Source organism: Phaenicophaeus curvirostris, chromosome 1 (assembly GCF_032191515.1).
Source record: "Phaenicophaeus curvirostris isolate KB17595 chromosome 1, BPBGC_Pcur_1.0, whole genome shotgun sequence".
NCBI classification, from domain to species: domain Eukaryota; kingdom Metazoa; phylum Chordata; class Aves; order Cuculiformes; family Cuculidae; genus Phaenicophaeus; species Phaenicophaeus curvirostris.
Window position 1 is genome coordinate 15,801,460 of NC_091392.1, and position 19,442 is coordinate 15,820,901.

Sequence of the window (19,442 nt, forward strand, 5' to 3'; positions counted from 1 at the left end):
CTAGAGTTTTCTCCATTGTGTTAAGTGCTTCAATGAATTTTGCAGAATTTGCTTGAAATTGTGGAGGATAACTTTCTGTGGAGGTATAGTCAGATGAGTCCTTCACAAGTATTTGTGTGGTTGGTGTGACTTTGTATGACCCTTTTTGACAAAAGTATGTTTTGGCCAAATTCACTATAACTTTTGTGAATCCATAAAAAAACATGTGCTGGTGTGGTCTGGTTGATCTCCCAGCTGCGTATCAGGTGCCTTCATAGGAGTCTGAAGGCAGGGGAGTCTTAGTGTGATAAGGCTGCAATCAGTTGGGTTTTTTTTAACAGCAAAACTTTTTTTTTTTTATTTTCCATAATCTCATCTTGGACACCACACAACTGTTTGAAATAAAACTTATTTTAGGAAAAGGAAGAATGCTGATACACAGCACTGAAATTTTTGCTGGGGTGTTTATAGTTTGGCACAGTCAGTAGCAATTGAACAAAGAGCCTCTTAGGGTTAGTTTTACATTTTCCATTATCTGAAGGAAACACTACCAGGTCCTTTTATAGTAAACTCAACTTATTCCTTAGTTCTACTTTTCTTTGTTCAGACTAGCCTAAGTTATAAAATACGCAGCCTTCTAATACAAAGAGAAATATCTTTCCTTTATGTCTTGCCTTTAAAGGTAATTTCTGATACTTCTATAGGAGCCCAGCTGTTTGGGTTCTGTTAGAGATGCTCATTAACAGGCAACTGAGGAGTTAGTGTTGGTTTCATTTTTATTACTGTTTCCATGAGAATTTGTTTCAAAGTCCCTGTGTTACGGAGTATCCAAATGTCCCATTGTATTTATATTTAAATTTGCCAGAAATCCAAATAGTAAGTGTAGCTTCTGGAGTGAAATGTTTTATGGGTTTTGCAAATACTTACAAGACATGTTTGCAGTGTCTGTGTCTTCAAAAAGAGATGGAAACAAGCCATCAAATGTTTTATCCTTTGCTCTTGTTGCTGGAAGAGAGACTGTACTGGGCTCCAGGCTTCAGAGCTGGTAGTAAAAGTAGATTCCACTTTCTAATTAAATCCTCAGGAGAAGGTAAACTGGTTGGCCTGTGGCTCAGGCTGTCCTTGAACTTTTTTACTGCTTAATATTGACCATCTATTCAAACTAAAATACAGCAAATACAAGTAGGATGTGAATAAATGTCTTTATAGTGCATTATATTTGTGATCAAAATTAGTATTCGTTGCACATTCTTGGCAGCTGCTGACAGTGTCTTTCTGACTAGCTGAGATTTATTATCCAGATTTTCCACTAGGGAAACCTGGTGCATATAGAAGAGTTGTTTGAAACTTGCTAATTTTTACTTCTCAGCTATGCACTGACACTGTTGCTTATCCTTGCTTAATGGACAGTTTCACAAACTCTGATTATAGTATTTTTTTTTCCTTCTAGGGAAAGTTATTGATGTTGATCATGGAATTATTTGTGAAAATGTTCCTATTATTACTCCGAATGGTGACGTGGTGGTTTCCAGACTAAACTTCAAAGTAAGATGATATGCAAGAATCTTCTGATTGTTGCCATCCCATTAACATAAACAGCACAGAATTCATGTACCTTATGTTAAGTACTTGGAGGAGCATATGGATAAAAAGGGAAATCCAGAAAGGTAGGCATAGTAGCTGAATAGAGGCAGATATATGTAGTTTATATGGGAGTCTGCATCCATCTTTACTTAATTTCAATGAAATTGGGATGCTTTACTTGTATAGGTTCCTTTAAAAGTCTGAGTTCACAGCAATAGTGAAAAAATTGAGTATGTAGTTTTGCTTGATCAGCGCAAAGAACAGTACTAACAGTTAACAGCATAGTTCACGAGTCCAGCTGTGGAATCTTTACTTAGTAAAATCTTGTATTGTTTTTAAAAAGCTATTCCAGGTACTATGTGGTACCTGCTCACAGTTATTGTGGATGACATTTCACAGAATAACCAGGTTGGAAGAGACCCACCGGATCACCGAGTCCAACCGTTCCTACCAAACACTAAACCATTTACTGAGTTACTCCCATATATTTCCTCATCTTATGTTCCAGTGCAGATGTTATTGTTTTAAAGAATAGCTGAAGTTATCAGAATGCTAACATGAATCATTCCAGCAGGTGCTTTAATATAGCTGAAGCAGAGTGTTCCTCTTGTCACCTCTCCTGATACAGGAATTAGCAACCAGGAGGACCGGGTCCTAACTATGGCAAAACTTGCAGTGGTTTCATGCAGGAATTTCATATTTGTAAAATCACAGCTTTATGGTCAAGGAGGGAGTTACATTTATCAATTTGGCTCAAGAGACAAAACCATCAGAAAATAAAACATAGTGAAGATATTTATGTAAGGCATAGACAATGGCATTACGATTTTGCAGAAGTACACACTCATATACACAGGATGATATTCAAATGAATAAAACCAGCCAAAATAACACTGGGAATTAAGTGGGAAAGTAAATTTTCCAAATGATTTGATCAGGCTCCCATAGCTTAAATTAATATTATTGATGGGCATAGCACTGCTTTGTATGCTATTAACACCTTTGGACCTAATCTGCATTAGAATAATGATTCTGACTGGTGTATTGACACTGTGATACAATCGGTGTAGTTTATAGAAAGTCTCAGACATTTTAGAAATTATTTGCATTATTTCAGTCCACATATTATATCTAGTGCCACTGTTTCCAGAATAATTGCATAAATATGTGCAGGTAATTATTGAAATAGCATTTATATCAAATTATCAACCTTTGTAACTCCCTCCAGGGATCTCACTGTCTTGTGCCATGTATACCACATGGTAACTTCTTTGCATTTTCCTTGCTGCTGTAGGTCCAGGAGGGGATGAATCTTTTAATCACTGGACCCAACGGCTGTGGAAAGAGCTCGCTTTTCAGAATTTTAAGTGGTTTGTGGCCTGTGTATGAAGGAGTTCTCTACAAACCCCCTCCACAGCACATGTTTTATATACCACAGAGGTATGTGTTTTGTTCAGGGTGATACCTTTTGTTTTGGTTACATGAATTTTAGCCCTGCTTCTCATTTTCGCTTCTCTCTTTTTCATCTCTCTCATTTTCAATCTGTGGTGTGCACAGCCAAGTGAAAAGCTGGTAAGCACAACCTCAGCTGTGTGGAGAGTGCTGGAAAAAATGATCCCTTCTTGTTGGTGATGCAAATCTTCATTCATTGAAAAGGGCTCACATACACTCGTGATGTTGCTTGTGTTCCCCTGGTGGCTAAAGTCCTGAGTGATTTGGATTACGGGAACAGGCTGGAATCTGAAAGATATTTGAACTAGACCTAATAGATCTTTAACTCTGATTTCACTTTAAAACCGAAGATCAAAACAAGTGAGTGTTTTGATTCCTAAGTGTGGAATAGTTCAAAATAATTTTCAAAACTTCAACTTTTACACTAGAAAAACAGAATCTAATAAAATATTATCTGTAAATTGCCTTTTTTATAATATGTGCTCATTGCACCAAGGCAAGCATGGACTTTTTGTGCTTTGTTTGTATTCTGACTTGCTGTTGGGCTCTCAGAACATAATTCAATACCATTGATTCCAGAATATCTCCTTGGAGGCTTCTAACTAGCTTGTTTTCCAAAAGCAAAATCAAACACTGAGAATCTTTGATTACTTTCTGTAGTTCGTTTCTTCCCATGGGCAAAAGCGATATTCATGGTACAGTTTGTAGTCTTGTTTAAAGAGTACACGCTATAAGCTGAATGAAAGAAAATTAACTGATGAGTAGATTTTCCTTGCTGCAGGTGAAGGTAACACAGAAGATTTATCTGTAATTTTTTCAAATATGTGTATATAATTCATTGCTAACCATTGCCGTTTCTTCTGAGCCACTAGAGGGTTTTGTTCAGGATTTGAGCAGAATATTCCATTAAATGTTTTTCAGAACATTATTTCAGAGTTCCCACCATGTGGGACACTCTTAAAATCAGTTTTATTCTTAGGAAGAACAAAAGCTATTCTTAATCTTTTTCTTGCAGAAAATCTTGAGTTTCAGCCACTTCTGTCCTCTGTATGATCTACCCCCTTCTCGGATCAGCATCTGAGGCTGGCTTGCTCGCAGTCCTTCCCCTCTACTTATGTCCCTTTCATTCTGTGAGAGCAAAGAGGCTCGCACTGCATTCAGGCAGATTTGCCAAGTGCTGGCGGAGGGGATTGAATCACATCTCTGGGTTTCACTTCCACAAACTGAGTTCTTTGTTAGCTGTTTCCCCTGACTTTGCCATGCTAGGGGAATTTGTCCAGCAGGCCTCTTCTTTGGAGCATTTCAAAAGTTTTAGTCAGAAACTGAGATTCAGCCAGTGTCTTTGCAGCCCTCTTTGGCCAAAGCCATGCAGGGACTGGCATCTCTTTGCAGTGTGCCCTGAAGGCATTACTCATATGCAGTCCATCCTAATAAAGAGCGTCTGCCAGGAGGCAGGATGATGCTGTGATGTCTCCAGGACATCTAAGTGATGTTACCATGGCTCGACTCTGTGTGAGCTCTGCCCTCCTGGAGAGTTTTTTAGGGGGTACAGAGAGATTCTCTTCCCAAGGGACAGAACAGTGTCTGGGTAAATGGGGCAACAGTGAGTGACAGAGGGTTTTTCTGGAAAAAGGATATAAGTTGCTTGTGGCTGAAGATTTTGAAGTCTGCTTTGAGGGACAGCTCAGCTGCATCAGTATGGGTTCTGTAGACTCAGAAGTGAGTCTGTCACTCAGTAATGTCCTGTATTTGGAACAGGACTGTGAGACTGAGTCTAGTATGTGAAAGTGGCTGAAGGGATTGATATAGTACAGCAATCAGGTTTGTTTGTTAGGGTGTCCTTGAGGATCCAGAGTTGCTTTTTTGCCCATTGCATTTGTTCTTTGGTCTTACAGAGTCTTAGATGAATGTGACACACTAACAATGACCTGAAGGAAATTTGGTTTTAAATTCCATTTCTGAGTGTTTTAACAATTCATTTATGTATGGCCTCAATTAATTACACCTTCACATGGAGATTTTTGTCTGGTCCTAGAACACACCTAGAATTTCTCTAGTGGTTTGTAAATTGTTCTGAAGTCCCAAAATTAAACCAGCCTGTTTTGGAAAATCCTGCTGGTGCAACCATTTTGCTTATTAACCCTGTGAAAATTGCTGCTTGGTTATCTATTTCAGCATAACTTTAGGGAAAAATCTGTGTTCTGGACTGAAAGGACTGGGGAGGTGGTAGGGCAGTATCACCTGGATTCAACCTACCTCAGCCTTCCATTTGGTGGGTAGGTGAAAACTGGGGTAGCAGAGGGCTCTTGAATTGGTTAATGTCTGAAAGAGCAGTGAACTAGAATGTCATCAGTGTGTTTAAGCATATATATCATGTCTCTGGCCCAAGAACATGGGAGACATCTCTCCATGAGTGGACACAGTTCCCATTGGGCCTGGTAAGAGCTTAATTCTGCATGCCTGGGGCTGAATTCAGTTCTGCATCAGCCCTCTTAGAGTCAAATGTAGGAACCTTATCTGCACACAGTGAATGGTGGAGAATACAGTGACTGCTAAGTACCAAAATACTCCTCAGTAAGGAGAGGCTCACTGAAAAGATGATTTTTTCATCTGTTTGTAATGTTCCAGCATAGTATTCCAGAAATGCGTGGGAAATAGTGTCTTTGCCAAGTTCAAAAGCTACACACAAGTATGATTTATTAAAAAGTGAATTACCTCATTGTATACTCCAAATTTCATCAGCAATGCAAACACTTTGTAGATATCTTTACTTAGCAGTATGTAGGCTTAAAAAGCAGAGCCTTAAAAGTCCCTGTCTTTTTTAGATTGCTTAGCATCATTATACTGCTTTTTGGTTTTGTTTTTTGTTTTACCTCTGTGAATCATTGTGAGATTTTTCTTCTCCCTTTTTTTATAGGGTCAGACCATGCAGAATTTGTCCATAATCAGTCACAGTTCTGGTAGAAGCTGATGCCCTTTTAGGGGACAAGGAGAGAGAAGCCCAGGGATTCCTAGGAGTGCAGCTCTGCTGCTGTTTGTGATAGGCCTGCAAAAGAGAAAGGGTGGGCAGAAGAGAGGGAGGCTTTAAGCAGCTGAGCATCATCCTGGTACCAAAAAAGCAGTTTGTTTTCAAGGATTGAACAGTGCTAGGACCTAGTTACAACTCAACAATGTGTCACATCTCATTGGAGCCTCAGTAACTGGCAGAGTGTGTGCTCTTACCCCTCCTTCTACTTCTCTGTCCCTCTTTTGCGAAGTAAAATTTGTTTGTGTTAACCACCTCTTTACATTCCTCTTTTTAATCAACTGGTGAAGAAGGCACCATGAGTGAAAAGACAAATGCTTGCGCATGACCTAGGCGGTAAGGAATCATGATTAAAATCAGAATTCAGAAACATAATTTTAAATAATAAATAATAAACAAAAATATGTAGTGAGTATTGTGAGTACCAGTGCTAAAGGTATGACTAGAAGGTGTATATGTAGCACTTAGGGACTTAAACTACAAAAGGATTGACTGCTTTATCAGCAGTATATCTGACAGTAGCCTAATTCCTCCAGGCTGTGCCCTGTTCCTACTATTTTGGTCTTAGTCACAGGAGTAAGCTCTGTCTCTGTGGAATTAGTGAACTCTAGGGAACAATTCCTCCAAAAACTTACTGCAGCTCTTCTTGGTCCTCAACTAAACATCTCATTTTTTTCAGTTGTAAGGGAATACAGATTCTGCACATATTGGTTCTTGTCTTGTTAGCTTTCTCTCGTTTGATATAAGCACCAGCAGCATTGCACACCTATGTATTTCCATCTATATTTTCTCTGTCGTTCTTGAGGACTGATTCACTGATCCATACTTGTAGAGCTTGGAGTAGTTCTTAATCCACAGTTGCTTTCTCCTGGCCCGTTATTACAGGTTTTTTTCTCTCCAGCTTGCTTCTGCTGTCATTTGGGTGTTTCTGTGGGAGGGGCATGTTTCTCCAGAAGCGTGCACAGTTTCTCTGTAATTGTATGAGCCATTCTGGTGGAAGACCAACAACCCTGATCACTTTCTCAGCAGTTGGTGACAGTCTAGTTCTGCATTCTCTCTCCCTTTCTATTGCTTGTTCAAGTAGATCTCTAACACACCAGGCTTGTCAGATGCTAAGAGGGAGGCAACCAAAGAAGCACTAGTATAAAATGTTGTTTGTGCTTCATAATTTAATGTTTATATAGGTATATCTTGCTGCTGCCTTATTAATGCTAGGGCAGTATGGGATTTTAAAGGTTTATCTGGCCCTCCTAAGCAGTTTGAGTTTGCATACATCTGCTCTATTTCTGATGTTTTATCTGCAGTTCCTTTACAAGTCTTTTCCCGTCTGCTGTTTTTCCTTCTGTGTTCTAAAAATCCTTGACCACTAAACAAAATTGCATCAGCTATGAAGGTGTATTTCCTCTTCTTAGTTCAGATGCCTGATGCTATTTGCCGCAAGTGGTCAAGGGATGTTCATCACGTAGATGAAAGCAAGCAAGAATATTTTGGTTCTAAGTGATATAAAAAATAAATAGATAAAATAAAAGTTATTTTTACATTATAAGCACATGAAACCTAGTACGATTCCAAAGTTATCTTAGGCATGGAGGTAGTTAGTAGTGGCTGCTGTCATGAAAACTGTGGTTGTTTCCCAAGAAAACTCATGATTACGTAAAGAATTTAATCTTGCTAAATTATGTTCACTTTCAGATCCTCTATGTTACATATGAAAGTATGTGCATATGTAGTATCTATATGTGGTTCTTCTCTATTAGACTACTCTGCTATTAGTGTGTGGTCTTTTAGAGAAGTGGCCTGAGAGAAGTGCTGTGCAAGTCTGCTTTATTCAAGTTCTGTTGCCTCAGTCCATGTAGACTGGCTCAGGTATCTGTGCGCTATGTTGTATTTTGCACATCCTCAGTTCAAACTACTGTCTTTATCATCTCTTTAGCTGCGTCAGCTGGAATTAAACTGTACTCTGACTGCACATGCCAACACTGCACTAGAACTGCCATTGCCCTTGAGCATTTTGCTGATAGTCCACCACCACATTTGACTTGTTCCTTCAGTGCTTTGCCATCAGATCATGTCATGCTGTGCAGATATCTTCTCCCTTGCAGACCACATCTATCTGCCATACGTATTGTTATCAAGTTCATGGTGCTCCTTTTAGATATGTTTGTTTCCAAAGTTCACCGTTTATCTGAGGGATGAGAGAAAGGTCTGTGGTAGATAGTGTTACCATGAAACGTAACGTAATATACTTCAGTTATGAATACTATTTTGGTATAGGTTTGCTTTAACAAATTGGCTGCTACTTTGTACCTTCTTATTCTTTTTCAAAATGAATGAAATCAAGACAGGTTAAGTCAATATTCTGTGTTTATTAAATAGCGTGTTATGTCACTGTGATAAAAACCAGGAACTTGTCTTAGGCTGCGGTATGCCTGGTGGGACTGGCAGGCTAGAATCTTGTCCAAACCAGCTCATTGTTCTTTCTTCAATTCATTGATCTTCACAATCATCCATCGAAATAATCCTTTTATCAGAACTGTTGGATGTATGAAAAGACTGGGCCTGCAAAAATTGGATGCTTAGGAAAAGGAGATTATTTTTCCTTCGTCTGGCCAGTTCATGTAGTTCATTGCAGAAGGTGTAATTATTTCAGATTGCATTAGCCGTTGTACTTTGTAGAAAATGTCTGGGTTTCATTTTTAATTATACATGTGTTCTTGTGTTCCTTCTATTGTCTCTGTCCATCACAAGATACAAATACACTGAATTGGATAATCTTGTGAATTGTTCACCTTAAACTTCTATGCCATCTGGCTGGTTCTACTTATATTGTAAGTGATCTTGGTAATGGTGAGTAAGTAAATCATGAGATGAGATGACACCTGAGTGTGAATAGCACTTTAAACTATAGCCTTATTTTACCTTTCTTGTTATTATTTCCTCCCAGATTATTCTCTTGTAGAGGTGCACACAATTTCTTTACAAAGAAAGCCACAGAGTGATTAGTGGGATTTTTTTTTTCCAGCCATTGATATCATATTCTAATCATATGCATTGAGAATTCAGTCTTTCGTACTGCACATTTCATTGCCTGTTAACTGTGTCAACAGCTATAAGCTGATTACATTCCACTCTGGTAACTGACCTAACTGAAATATTTAGAGGATGTTCACGTCTAGTTCTCTGACTGGAGAGGAGGGTTCAATGTAGGGTATTTTAAAGAGAGACATCAATTATTTATATCTTTAGAAGGCTTGCTGAAACTTTAGCTAGCCCTAAAATCTCTTGAACTAGATACAGTGCAATAAACTGAGACTATTGCTTTTTTAACGTTTTGCTAAATATTATACTATTTATTGTTTTTTCTCTGTGGTGATACCACCTTCTGTGTGAGAGTAGTGAATACATAACTGCTTAAAAAGAACTTATTAATTCAAAACATTTTACATTTTATTTTCTCATATTTGTAGTGACTTCATTAGTTGTAACTTCATTAGTTTTTTTGCTATTCATTTTATTATTGTCCTCAGAGAACTACTAGGAATCCAGATTGCTTTACTTAGTGGAGGTCGGCATTTCTTGTCCATCACTGTTAATAAAACTTTGCCTCTGTTGAAGAGTTTTTACTATCAACCTAAATCAGAAGCACGGCAAGAACCACAGTTCTGCTGTGTTCTGAAATATTACAGCACCTAAAAATTAGGGTCTTGACACCAGCAAGGTGATGGAATGCTCTGAATATAGGTGTATTCCCTGGATAGAGAGGCAGAGATTCAGGGCTTTTGGAAAACCAGCCAAAACTTTTCTGTGATAGGTAAAGGGAGCCACCTAGAGTTAGTCGATAGGAATCTCAAAATATAAACATAAGTCTGGACTGCCTCTTAACTGAAGTTTAGGTGCCACACTGAGGCCTAAATATTAAACCTCTATATCTAAACAGTCCTTCTCCTGAAAGCAGGCACCAAAAGATTGCAACGGCCTTTGATATGTTTTTACAATGCTGTTGAAGAATTAAGATAGTTACTGCATTTTTATATAAAATAGCATTGTGGGGATAAAAGGAATAACATAAATAATATGTGGCACAAGCATTGGTACTAAGGTCTCACTCCTTCCAGTTTAGGACTCTGACTATAGTATATAGTTAGGCTCTTTCCAATAACTGTCTCTTCAGACATGATTTCTGCCTCTTAGCAGCAGTTTTCTTGCTTCAGTGGGAAGATTAGAAGGTGCCCTCCCTCTGACAGCTCTTTAGCCTGGATGCTAACCTAGAAGAAGAGGAGTCTGATGCCCTGCAAGCTGAGAAGAACTCAGCCCAGACCAAGTTCTTGGAAGAGATTTGCTAACTGTTAGCTTGTTATACACCCCCTTATCTTGCACTTCTAGTAGCTGTAGTGTTTTGTGCTGGACTTAAAACTCCTTTCATGTTCCATGCTCTAGTGGACTTTCTAAAGAATTAGCTTTTGGGCATGTGTGTAGATAAGAGCTTTCCCCTTAGCTTTCTGGACTGGAGATTCTTCAGTGCAAGCACAGAATCCTTAAGATGTTCAAAGTTTCCTGGGAAGGTAACTCCATGGCTGGAGCTTGGGCTCCAGCATCATCTTCTTGAATAGAGGTGCCTGAATTTGGCATACAATTTACTTTAGATGTCAAAGCATGCACTCTAGATGGCACTCTGAAACCCTCTTCATCTCCTTTGAAAATCCAAGCTGCAGTTTATCTGAAATGGTGAATCCAGGTGTAGTGTTCCCCTTTCTTTATCCTACTTGGTTATATTAGAGAGGCATCTTGTCAGAGACAGAAACTTAAAAGATGGGTAAATCAAGACTTTATAGTTGCATTACAAGTAATTTTCTATAAGATAAAGTTTTTCTCACATAACTTTTCACTGTTATTCTCAGAGACCTGCAATAGTAACTGTGAACACACTTGCACAGCAATGGCAAGTCGTGTCCTGATTGCTTAGTTGAGGGCATGGAGCTGGGTTCCAGAATCGCAAGCCGCGTGTTTTCAGACTTTACCTCCCATGGGGGAAGCGTTAGTCACAGCCTGTGCCAAGGAGGGTGAGGTGAGCTTCAGACTGTACCTGGAGGCTGTTCCTTGGGCACTTATATTGCCCTAATACATCCCTTCACTTCTGACGCTAGTCACTTAATTAAGATATATTTTTGGTACCTTTCTTATTCCAGGTTGCTTTTAGTTAGAACTCTGACAATTCAGATGGCTTTATAGACTTTTAAGGTGCATATTGATTACTTGATATAATTCTTTAAAATGATATCGTGAATGTCAGAACAGATTGTCAGTTCTGCCAGCACAGTTTATTTTGCATGGAAGATAAAACCACCTTTGAATACATCAGGAAGCATTTGTAAACAAAGTGGGTATGGCTTGTTTTGATTTTGGATCAGAGATTTCTTGACATTTAAGCATGCCCTCTTCCTTAACTTGCTACCTCAAATTGTGAAGCACTTTTGCTCTTCAAGACATGAGTGAATTCACTGAGTAGAAGTTAATACAGCCTGGTTACAGTTTGCAGTGTTAATCTACCATCCCTTTAAATAGCATTACACCTAATAGTTCCAATGTGTAAGTCCTCTCTTTGGAAAGATGAGTGACCAGTATTTACTCCAGTAGGTTTTGTAGCACCTGCCCCCAGTAGCACCACAATAAAGAGACCAAATTGTTGGCAACACTTGCCTTTCCTCACCATATGATTTCTCTAATATTTTACCAACATTATACACTGTCATGTGTCAGTAGGTCACTGGGCAATTGTCCATTCCACAGGTTTCACATTGCAACAGGTCTTGATATCATCTTCCTTTAAAGCCTACACTGCAAGGGGGAAGCCGTAAGCCGTAGGGATGACGGCTTGTTACTAGCAGAGTGAAGTTAAAACTCTACAAACTGAAGCACTAAGTGCACCAGGCAGAAACTGATGATGCGATAAAACCATCAAACTGACTAATAAAAGATCAGTTGATGAGAACTGACAGCATCTTTTCCAATAAATACCTTGAAATTCCAGAAAATCAGGCAAGAATCAGTACATTTTCTTAATTTTCTGTTGGTTTGATATCAAAGTTCTTTTTAAAAAGGATATTGATCTTAAATCCTGTCTCTCAAAACCAGTGTACGAACCTCTTTTCAGAGAGCAGAGAAAGAAAGCAATTGCCATCAAAGACATGACCCCCGCGTGTCAGAGGAGTTGCCTTTGGAGTCTGTAAGTGAGCTTTCTTTGAGACTGGAACCCAGGCACTCTGGCTGAAAAGAAAAGCTCCATCAGAAATCAATTACGTCCAGTTAGAATAGAATATTATTTCAGGATGAAAGGACTGGTTTTGTTCTTTGAACTGCCAGAAGCTTAATGAAAACTGTATTTTAACAAGGAGGTTAGTGGCAAAGCCAGAATTTCAGTGTTGCTATATCCAGTTACCCATACTTCTTACTACTAAATGTCTAGCTGTCACACGCATGTAACCTCAATTACAACAACATCTGATGTTTAACGAGTTTTAGCATTTTTGGCTTTGTGGCACCCATGATAGGTAAGGAGGTTATTGTCTTCAAGTTACAGACAGGGAAATCTGGTCTAGTATGAGTTAGAAGAGATCTCATCTAAGTTTAACACTGTAGAAGTTAGTTGTCCAAGTTAGTTGTTCGCTCTTCATCCCCCACTGAGGGAGAAGATGCAACCCAAGGATTCAGTCCATCTTCATCCTAAAATAAAATGGGATAAACCATCCACAGAGGTGTCTCTTTCTGTTGTCAAGAGTTGGAGCCCTAAATGAGACATCTCATGCCAAGCAAGATGAAGTGTCTCCTTGGGGACATAAGTGTCTCTGGATTGGACAGGGGAAATAGAATGTGTTCTCCCACCTCCCAGGACACACCTGTAACCACAAGCCATTCTCTTTCTCTGCTAGTTAGTCAGTAATTGATGGCATTTGCTGTTCCACTGCAGGCTGGCTTTTCTTTCATTTTCACTAATTAGGTGGGGAGAGGCATGCTTGGTAGCACTGGTGTGTTTAGATGGGAGGCCACAAGGAAAATCCAGTTGTACCAGGAAGCGGTGCTGGTGAGTCAGTAAAGAGCATGGAAACAAGTGTCCTGGTGTGGTGCTTTTAAGCTTTGCCTTCTCTGTTGTGCTGTAGGTTAAATCTCAGAGCTGCTAGTCATTGCAGAATCATGCTTCACAAGTGTGAGGTATTAAACCTCAGACAAATTATATGATTGGTAACTCTGTCCTTCTTGCCCTTACCTGCAGCCTCACTTAAATTACAAGGCCTTTTGCACAACCTGATCTCATCTTTTCTGAGCCCAGGTGGAGCTGCTGTCTTTTCTCCCAGAGATCGCAGCAGTATGGAGTGAGTGAACTGAAGAAAAAGTAAAGCCCTTTGGGATTTTAGATGAAAAACACTATGTAAATGTAATATATCATTACTTCATGAAGTTACATAATTTTTAGAGTTGAGGTTTTGCGATATCCCCATTTAACGCACACTACACTTGATGTTAGTGTTTATGCAGCAGCCCAGAGTGGCACTTTTCCCACAATTAGCACAAAGCAGAAAAATGAGCAAAGAGAAGCAGCAATGCTTATATGGGACTTGTGGTTCTGGTTTTGCTCCATCTGGTTGCCTCCCCACAGCAGAGAGATGACCAAATGTTTGCAAGCAGTTCCAATCCGTTGCCCTTCCCCCCCTCACCCAGCTGGTGGTGAAAGTAGTTTAACTACGGGCAGGTACTAACAGTTTGCCATGGATGTCTGCAGCATTAAATCCAATGCAGCTGATGCTAGCTTGAATGTGACTTTCAATTCACTTTACAGCTTTAGTTCCATAATTCTACATCTGTTATATTAGGAATTCCTTCAGATTGCTCTGTGGTGTATTTTAGGGACTCTCAGAATAACAGTAGGTAGATCCACCTTTTCTGTAGAGGCACCTCCAAGGAAGGGAAGAAATGTGCTAAGGAAATATGCACTTCTCCATCAGGGAAAGCCTCTGTGTGGTTGAGATCTTTCTGCCATGCAGGTCCAGAGCTCTTCAGGGAAGAAAACTGCCTCCTTATCAATGTGCTATGAAGTTGTTGGGAGCAGTTCTGTGAAGCAAGGGCAAGCTGCCTGGAAGCCCCCTCATTACTGGCCCAGTTTTGACTGCTCCTCTCTGTTGTCGTCCCCTGGCACCACAGCTTTAATAAGACTTATGTTGGTTTGGCAGATGAACCTGCAGGGAGTTAGTGTAACTCTTGGCATGGAAAGCAGTGTGGAGTATGGAGCCTGACTGGTCTTTGGCTCTGGCCTTCCCCTCAGACTCTCGCAGATCATTCCTGGGGTGATCCCAGCTTCCAGTAGCTATCAGCAGTGTCTGAGGGAGAGGATGGATATTTATCCTTCACAAGAAATCCTTAGAACAAGAGGAGCAAAAGAAATAGATGTGTCTTAGATCTGCCTTTGCTAGCCTAGCCTGAATGGTCTGGTGTCTTTTAGAGCACTGTAAAATTGTTCTTGGACTTTGTTTAGAGATAAGGACAACTTTTGGGGCCTGGGATGTATCAGAGGCTGGGCACAGCTCATGGTGCTGTCCACAGCCATTCCAGGCCATGACCATGATTGAGGGCTCTAGCTCAAAGTGGAGACAGCTTGTTTTAGTAAGGTGATGATATTACTTGGTCTGGGAATGTGGTGATTCAGAAGCTGCTTCACATGCAGCTCAGCTTTGTATTTGGCAAAGGGAGGCTGATGCTGGGAGGTTTAAGCTGATCAGCTTCTTTAATGTATGCTTTTTAGCAATTCAGAAGCGTTACACTGGCTTCTAGAGCCAGCCAAGTTATGCCTGGTTCCAATTCTGCAATCTGGAATAATGTACAAAGGAGGCTTTCAATGCTCTCCTGCTGCACTGTGGAAGTCTTTCCCAATTTGAGCTATAAAGTTTTTGTTACCATGTGTTTTTAACGTGCAAGTGTTTAATTCATTTTCTAAATCTCCAAGTGTACCAAACCTTGAATGCAGTAGAGTTTCCTTCATTCCAATTAGAAGCATTCAGAATGGTCTATGACCTGGATGTTTATTCTGCCTGATCTGTCATTTTGTTTTCATGCTAATACTGCCCCTGTTGCTATGCTGTAATCTGCTGTTATGGAAACAATAATTGTCCCTAGGGTAAGTTTAGAAAAACATTCACCTGCAAAGCATCCACAGATAAATCCAATTTCAGCAACATCATGTTTAAAGCATTATACCCTGCTCAGGGAGCATCAACAAGATGCGCTTACTTGCAGCCAGCCCCAGATTACCAGTTTCTCTATTGTTTCTCAGGCCCTACATGTCCATTGGAACGCTACGTGATCAAGTCATCTATCCAGACTCAGTGGATGACATGCACAAGAAAGGCTACCAAGATCAAGACCTGGAGTGTATCCTGAATACGGTTCACCTGTACCACATAGTTCAAAGAGAAGGAGGTAAATTGTGTATTTTTGTAAAAGCTTTATAAAATCCATTCCTGCATACACTTGTTAATGTGACTGACCTTTACTTACTGAACTGGCAGAACTGGTTCCAGACCTTTTGTAGTTGTGGAACTGCCCAACTGTATGGCTGTTGCTTGTGATGCTAACAGAGGGAGAAGAATTAAGTGCTCCTATCCTCCCCAGTAAATCTATGTCTAAGATGAATGTCTTTGTTGTCTTGTAATGGCCTGTCTTTTCATGGTATTGTGAGACCAACGACCTTCCTTCATCTTCTTAGAAAATGTAACCCATCTTAAAACTTCATAATGTTACTGACCACATCAACTCTGAAAGCACGTGAGTGGATGGAGGGGCAGGTCTGCTTTCATATTCCTGGTTTGTGGGATTAGCAGGGCTACGTGTCTTGGGAAGGTATGTCTGATACCACTCCACCAGGGTGAAGGAGTTAAAAATAACCAGATGGCACTGGCTGGCAGTAGTGTATTGCCATCTACCACCTGCTGTTGAATGTCCGTGTTTTCTCAGCATTGTTTGTCCTAAATGTAGGGGACATTGTAGTGGCACAGTAAATGTTAAGATGCTAAAGGCTTCTCTTCTGTGTAAGGAACTGGAGCGTTTCATGGCTATTTTTTCTCAAGCACAGCAATAATTTTCATCCTTTTATTCCTGGCAGCCACTGATCTTTAGTTTGAATTTCCTCATCCTCATTAAGCTTTTAAAACAGACACAGGATAAAGTTGGTAATGTTTAGAGAGAAGGAGTAGGATCTTCAATCCCTTTGAAGAAGCTGATGTCAGGAGTTGTGTATGTACCCTGCCTCTCTGCCAGCTGTCAGTGCTCCTTTTTGAGAAGGTACATCGGGTGCATTACCTTGTAACGTGTGCTTCGCATCTCTTGGGATCATTCTGACAAAGAGAGTAGCACTTCAGCCATTGGGAATCCCAAAGCAATGTCTAAATTCCCATTCCTGGATTAGAACCCATTGCTCTGTTCAAAAGGCAGAAGGTGTGTTTTATTTTTTTAATTATGCGTGGACACTCATCCGGTGTCTTCTCTACACATCTTAGAGTGGGGAGCAGTATTGATTTACAGCAGCAATTGTGTACCGGCAGGTACTTCACCACCTCACAATCCTGTTGGTAGACTCTTACCTTTCCATGAGTTAATGCTTCTTTGTTAAGAATGTAATAATGACTGTTGACCCTCAAGTTGCAATAGAAAATAAGAATCTGCCATTATTCTGTTTCATATTATTATTCAGATCTGATACTATGACACAAGGATTGAACAAGCGGGCAGGGCACTAAACGCAGTGACTGGAATAGTTGCAAAGAAGGCCTGTACTACCTCCACTGACATTATAACTATTCCTGTTAGTAAAGTAAGTGGCTCAGGAAAACTAAGCCAAGTATCTAGATTGCAGAAGAAAAGCAGATGTGTTGGAAAAGGAGAAGCAGTTAAATTGTCTGTGGCAAGAAGCCACTGTGGAGTGTGCGTTCATAGCCTGCTGGTACTTGTGGATGCACTAGATAACATATGACCCTCATCAGTTAAAACTATACACCCAGCAGTCTTGAATGTGCGTTGTTGTGGTTTATTACCCTGCAGCTGGAGCCCATTACTGATGATGGGGCAGTTACTGTGCTCCATGTATGCAATGCAGTTGGCTAGAGCCAGAGTTCTGATTGCCAGACTGAATACCCAGGTTTGATCAATCTTGCCCTTCTTTCTGTGCTGAAGTTTTTATTGCTGACCCTGTTCTTGCTCCTCTGCCTGTCTGCGCGTGTGGGACACGAACAATCCATAAAAAGATCTAGAGGATGCTGTTAAAATTCAGTGGTGCTGTGTTCAAAGTCCACTCACAGTGAGGGCACAATGTGCAAAAGTCTGCACAAACAAATGTTTAAAAAAAAGTGTCTTAAGGACTTTGCAATGTAAAATGCAGAAGCGAGCAAAGCTGGAAAACAGGAGGAGGGATTACTGCATACCAGGAAGTCTTTAGGACCATAATACACTTGCTTGTTCCCTTTTCTCCTAGGGCATTCGTAGGAGACAAGTGCTGAGGTAGGAGCAGAGAGTAAATCCGTGACATATGATTTGACACATTACAGGGATTTCATGTGCTTACATATTCTTTAGCGTTCCCCCAGTCTGGGACAAAGGCTCATATTCTGGTTTTTGAACCAGCAAGCCAGAGGAATATTTATTGAAAGTGAACAATTGAAATTTTTGTTTATACATAGCTCATTTTTTTAATTCGAATTTTTATTTTATTCTTCTGGTTAAAATCCATTTTAATAAAAATATTTCTATTAAAAATTGAACTTTTTTCTTCGAAAAATAACAAAAAATCCCATATAATGTTTGTATAACAAAGGCAAATCCCCAAACCATCTTTTTTTTCTCCTTTTTGCAAACTGCTTTTCCAATAGAAAAAAGTGTTGCTGAAAAATTCCCATCAAGTTTCTATTTCTATATTATATGCACTTTTTGAATATGTTCTACATCTGAAAAAAAAAAAAGAAACCATTTTTAGTTATTGAAAATCTTGCACATATGTGGGACACGTCCATGCCATTTTGAACCGTTTCCATAAATTGTTCTACAAATGGAGCTGACTATCTGTCATTGTTATAGAAATCTAATATAATTCTTCTGTGTTTTCTTCTGTAGATCCTCATCTCCTTCAGAGCTTTTACCTTCCCCTTTCACCTATCCGATGCAGTATTAAGCCTCTACCAGACATCAGGCTCCTCAGGGCATGGCCCTGTTGTGTTTTAATTGACCACGAATGGCATGCTTGTATTGTATAACGCTTTGCAGTTTTGTGTTCTGCTCCCTGTGGGCAGTGATGGAAAAACCAGTTGGAGCCAGAAGTAAGCAACTCTGACCCAATTTATTTGTCCTGGAGTAACTTTTCTTGTCTTTAGCTGAATTACTTCCACATTGCCTCAGTACAAGGGTCAGCAGATTCCAAGTGTAAAGTAGCCAACAAGAGCCTGACATGGTCTTTGTTGCTGCCAGTGGCTGGAATTTCTTTCTTTTTCTAGCAATAATGTTTGTCCCAGTTAGAAGCAAATAGAATGGTTACAAGAGTAAGTTTGCGTTTAGCTTCTGTGTTGCCCTCATGAAACTTTTTTCAGTAGGTAGCAACAGAATGCTCCAAAGCCACCAGAACATCAGTCCTCCTCCCCACCACCACTGTTCCTGACGTCCCTGAGCCCAAGCCCTAGAAGAACCCATGTAATTGCTGTAGGCAGTAGCACCCCCTGCTGATAGGGGCAGAATTTCCTTCCCCCTCCCCAAGGCCCACACTGATGTTTTTCTCACCTGCTGGATATTAGAGTGATGCCATTTTGTTCCTTCATATTATCAATAAGGTGGCCCTATCAACACCTGCAAAGTTGCTAGCTCTACCAGAACAATAACTTAATACAACGTTAGGTTTAAAAAAAAGTCTCTATTCAGCACAGCTGGTGAAAAGACAGGTCCAGAAATTGTGGGTGGTAGTGGGGAGATGTGCAGTAGGTAGACATACAGTGGTTCCTTTTTGACCTGCTTTGAAAACCTGTGTATTTTTAGCAAGTGTCAGTTGTGATTCACCCTTTAGGCTGTCACGTGAGAGGAGCCATGGGTACGTGTAGCAGCATGCTGAATGCGTGACCAGGCCTGTCAGGTTAGGGCTGATGACATTACTGAACAAGTTTAACCTGTTTATGGTTTCTCAGCAACCCAGATCATAATTATTCCTCATTATTTTGCACGTTTGTCATATTTCTGGGCCTTGTCCAGGAAACCTTTGTGCTGGGCCATATATAAACACACAGAGAAGCACATTTCCTCTCCAAGATTTTTTCACCTGATCATTTACCCTGGATTTGCTTTTGTTATTGGTACCAGCAGGAACTCTGGAGTGCTCTGATGGCTT

General features: G+C 40.1%; 2 protein-coding genes across 2 annotated transcripts in view; both read left to right on the forward strand.

The window, feature by feature from the left end:
• SLC2A13 (solute carrier family 2 member 13) overlaps positions 1 to 19,442 on the forward strand; it is a 292,776-nt gene that overhangs the window by 207,005 nt on the left and 66,329 nt on the right. The window lies entirely within an intron of this gene.
• Positions 1 to 19,442, forward strand: part of ABCD2 (ATP binding cassette subfamily D member 2) — a 41,714-nt gene that overhangs the window by 11,902 nt on the left and 10,370 nt on the right. The window contains exons 5-7 of the mRNA XM_069849751.1: positions 1,430 to 1,524; positions 2,858 to 3,003; positions 15,360 to 15,505. Of these exons, the coding sequence (XP_069705852.1) occupies positions 1,430 to 1,524; positions 2,858 to 3,003; positions 15,360 to 15,505 (387 nt within the window). The remainder of the gene's footprint in view (positions 1 to 1,429; positions 1,525 to 2,857; positions 3,004 to 15,359; positions 15,506 to 19,442) is intronic.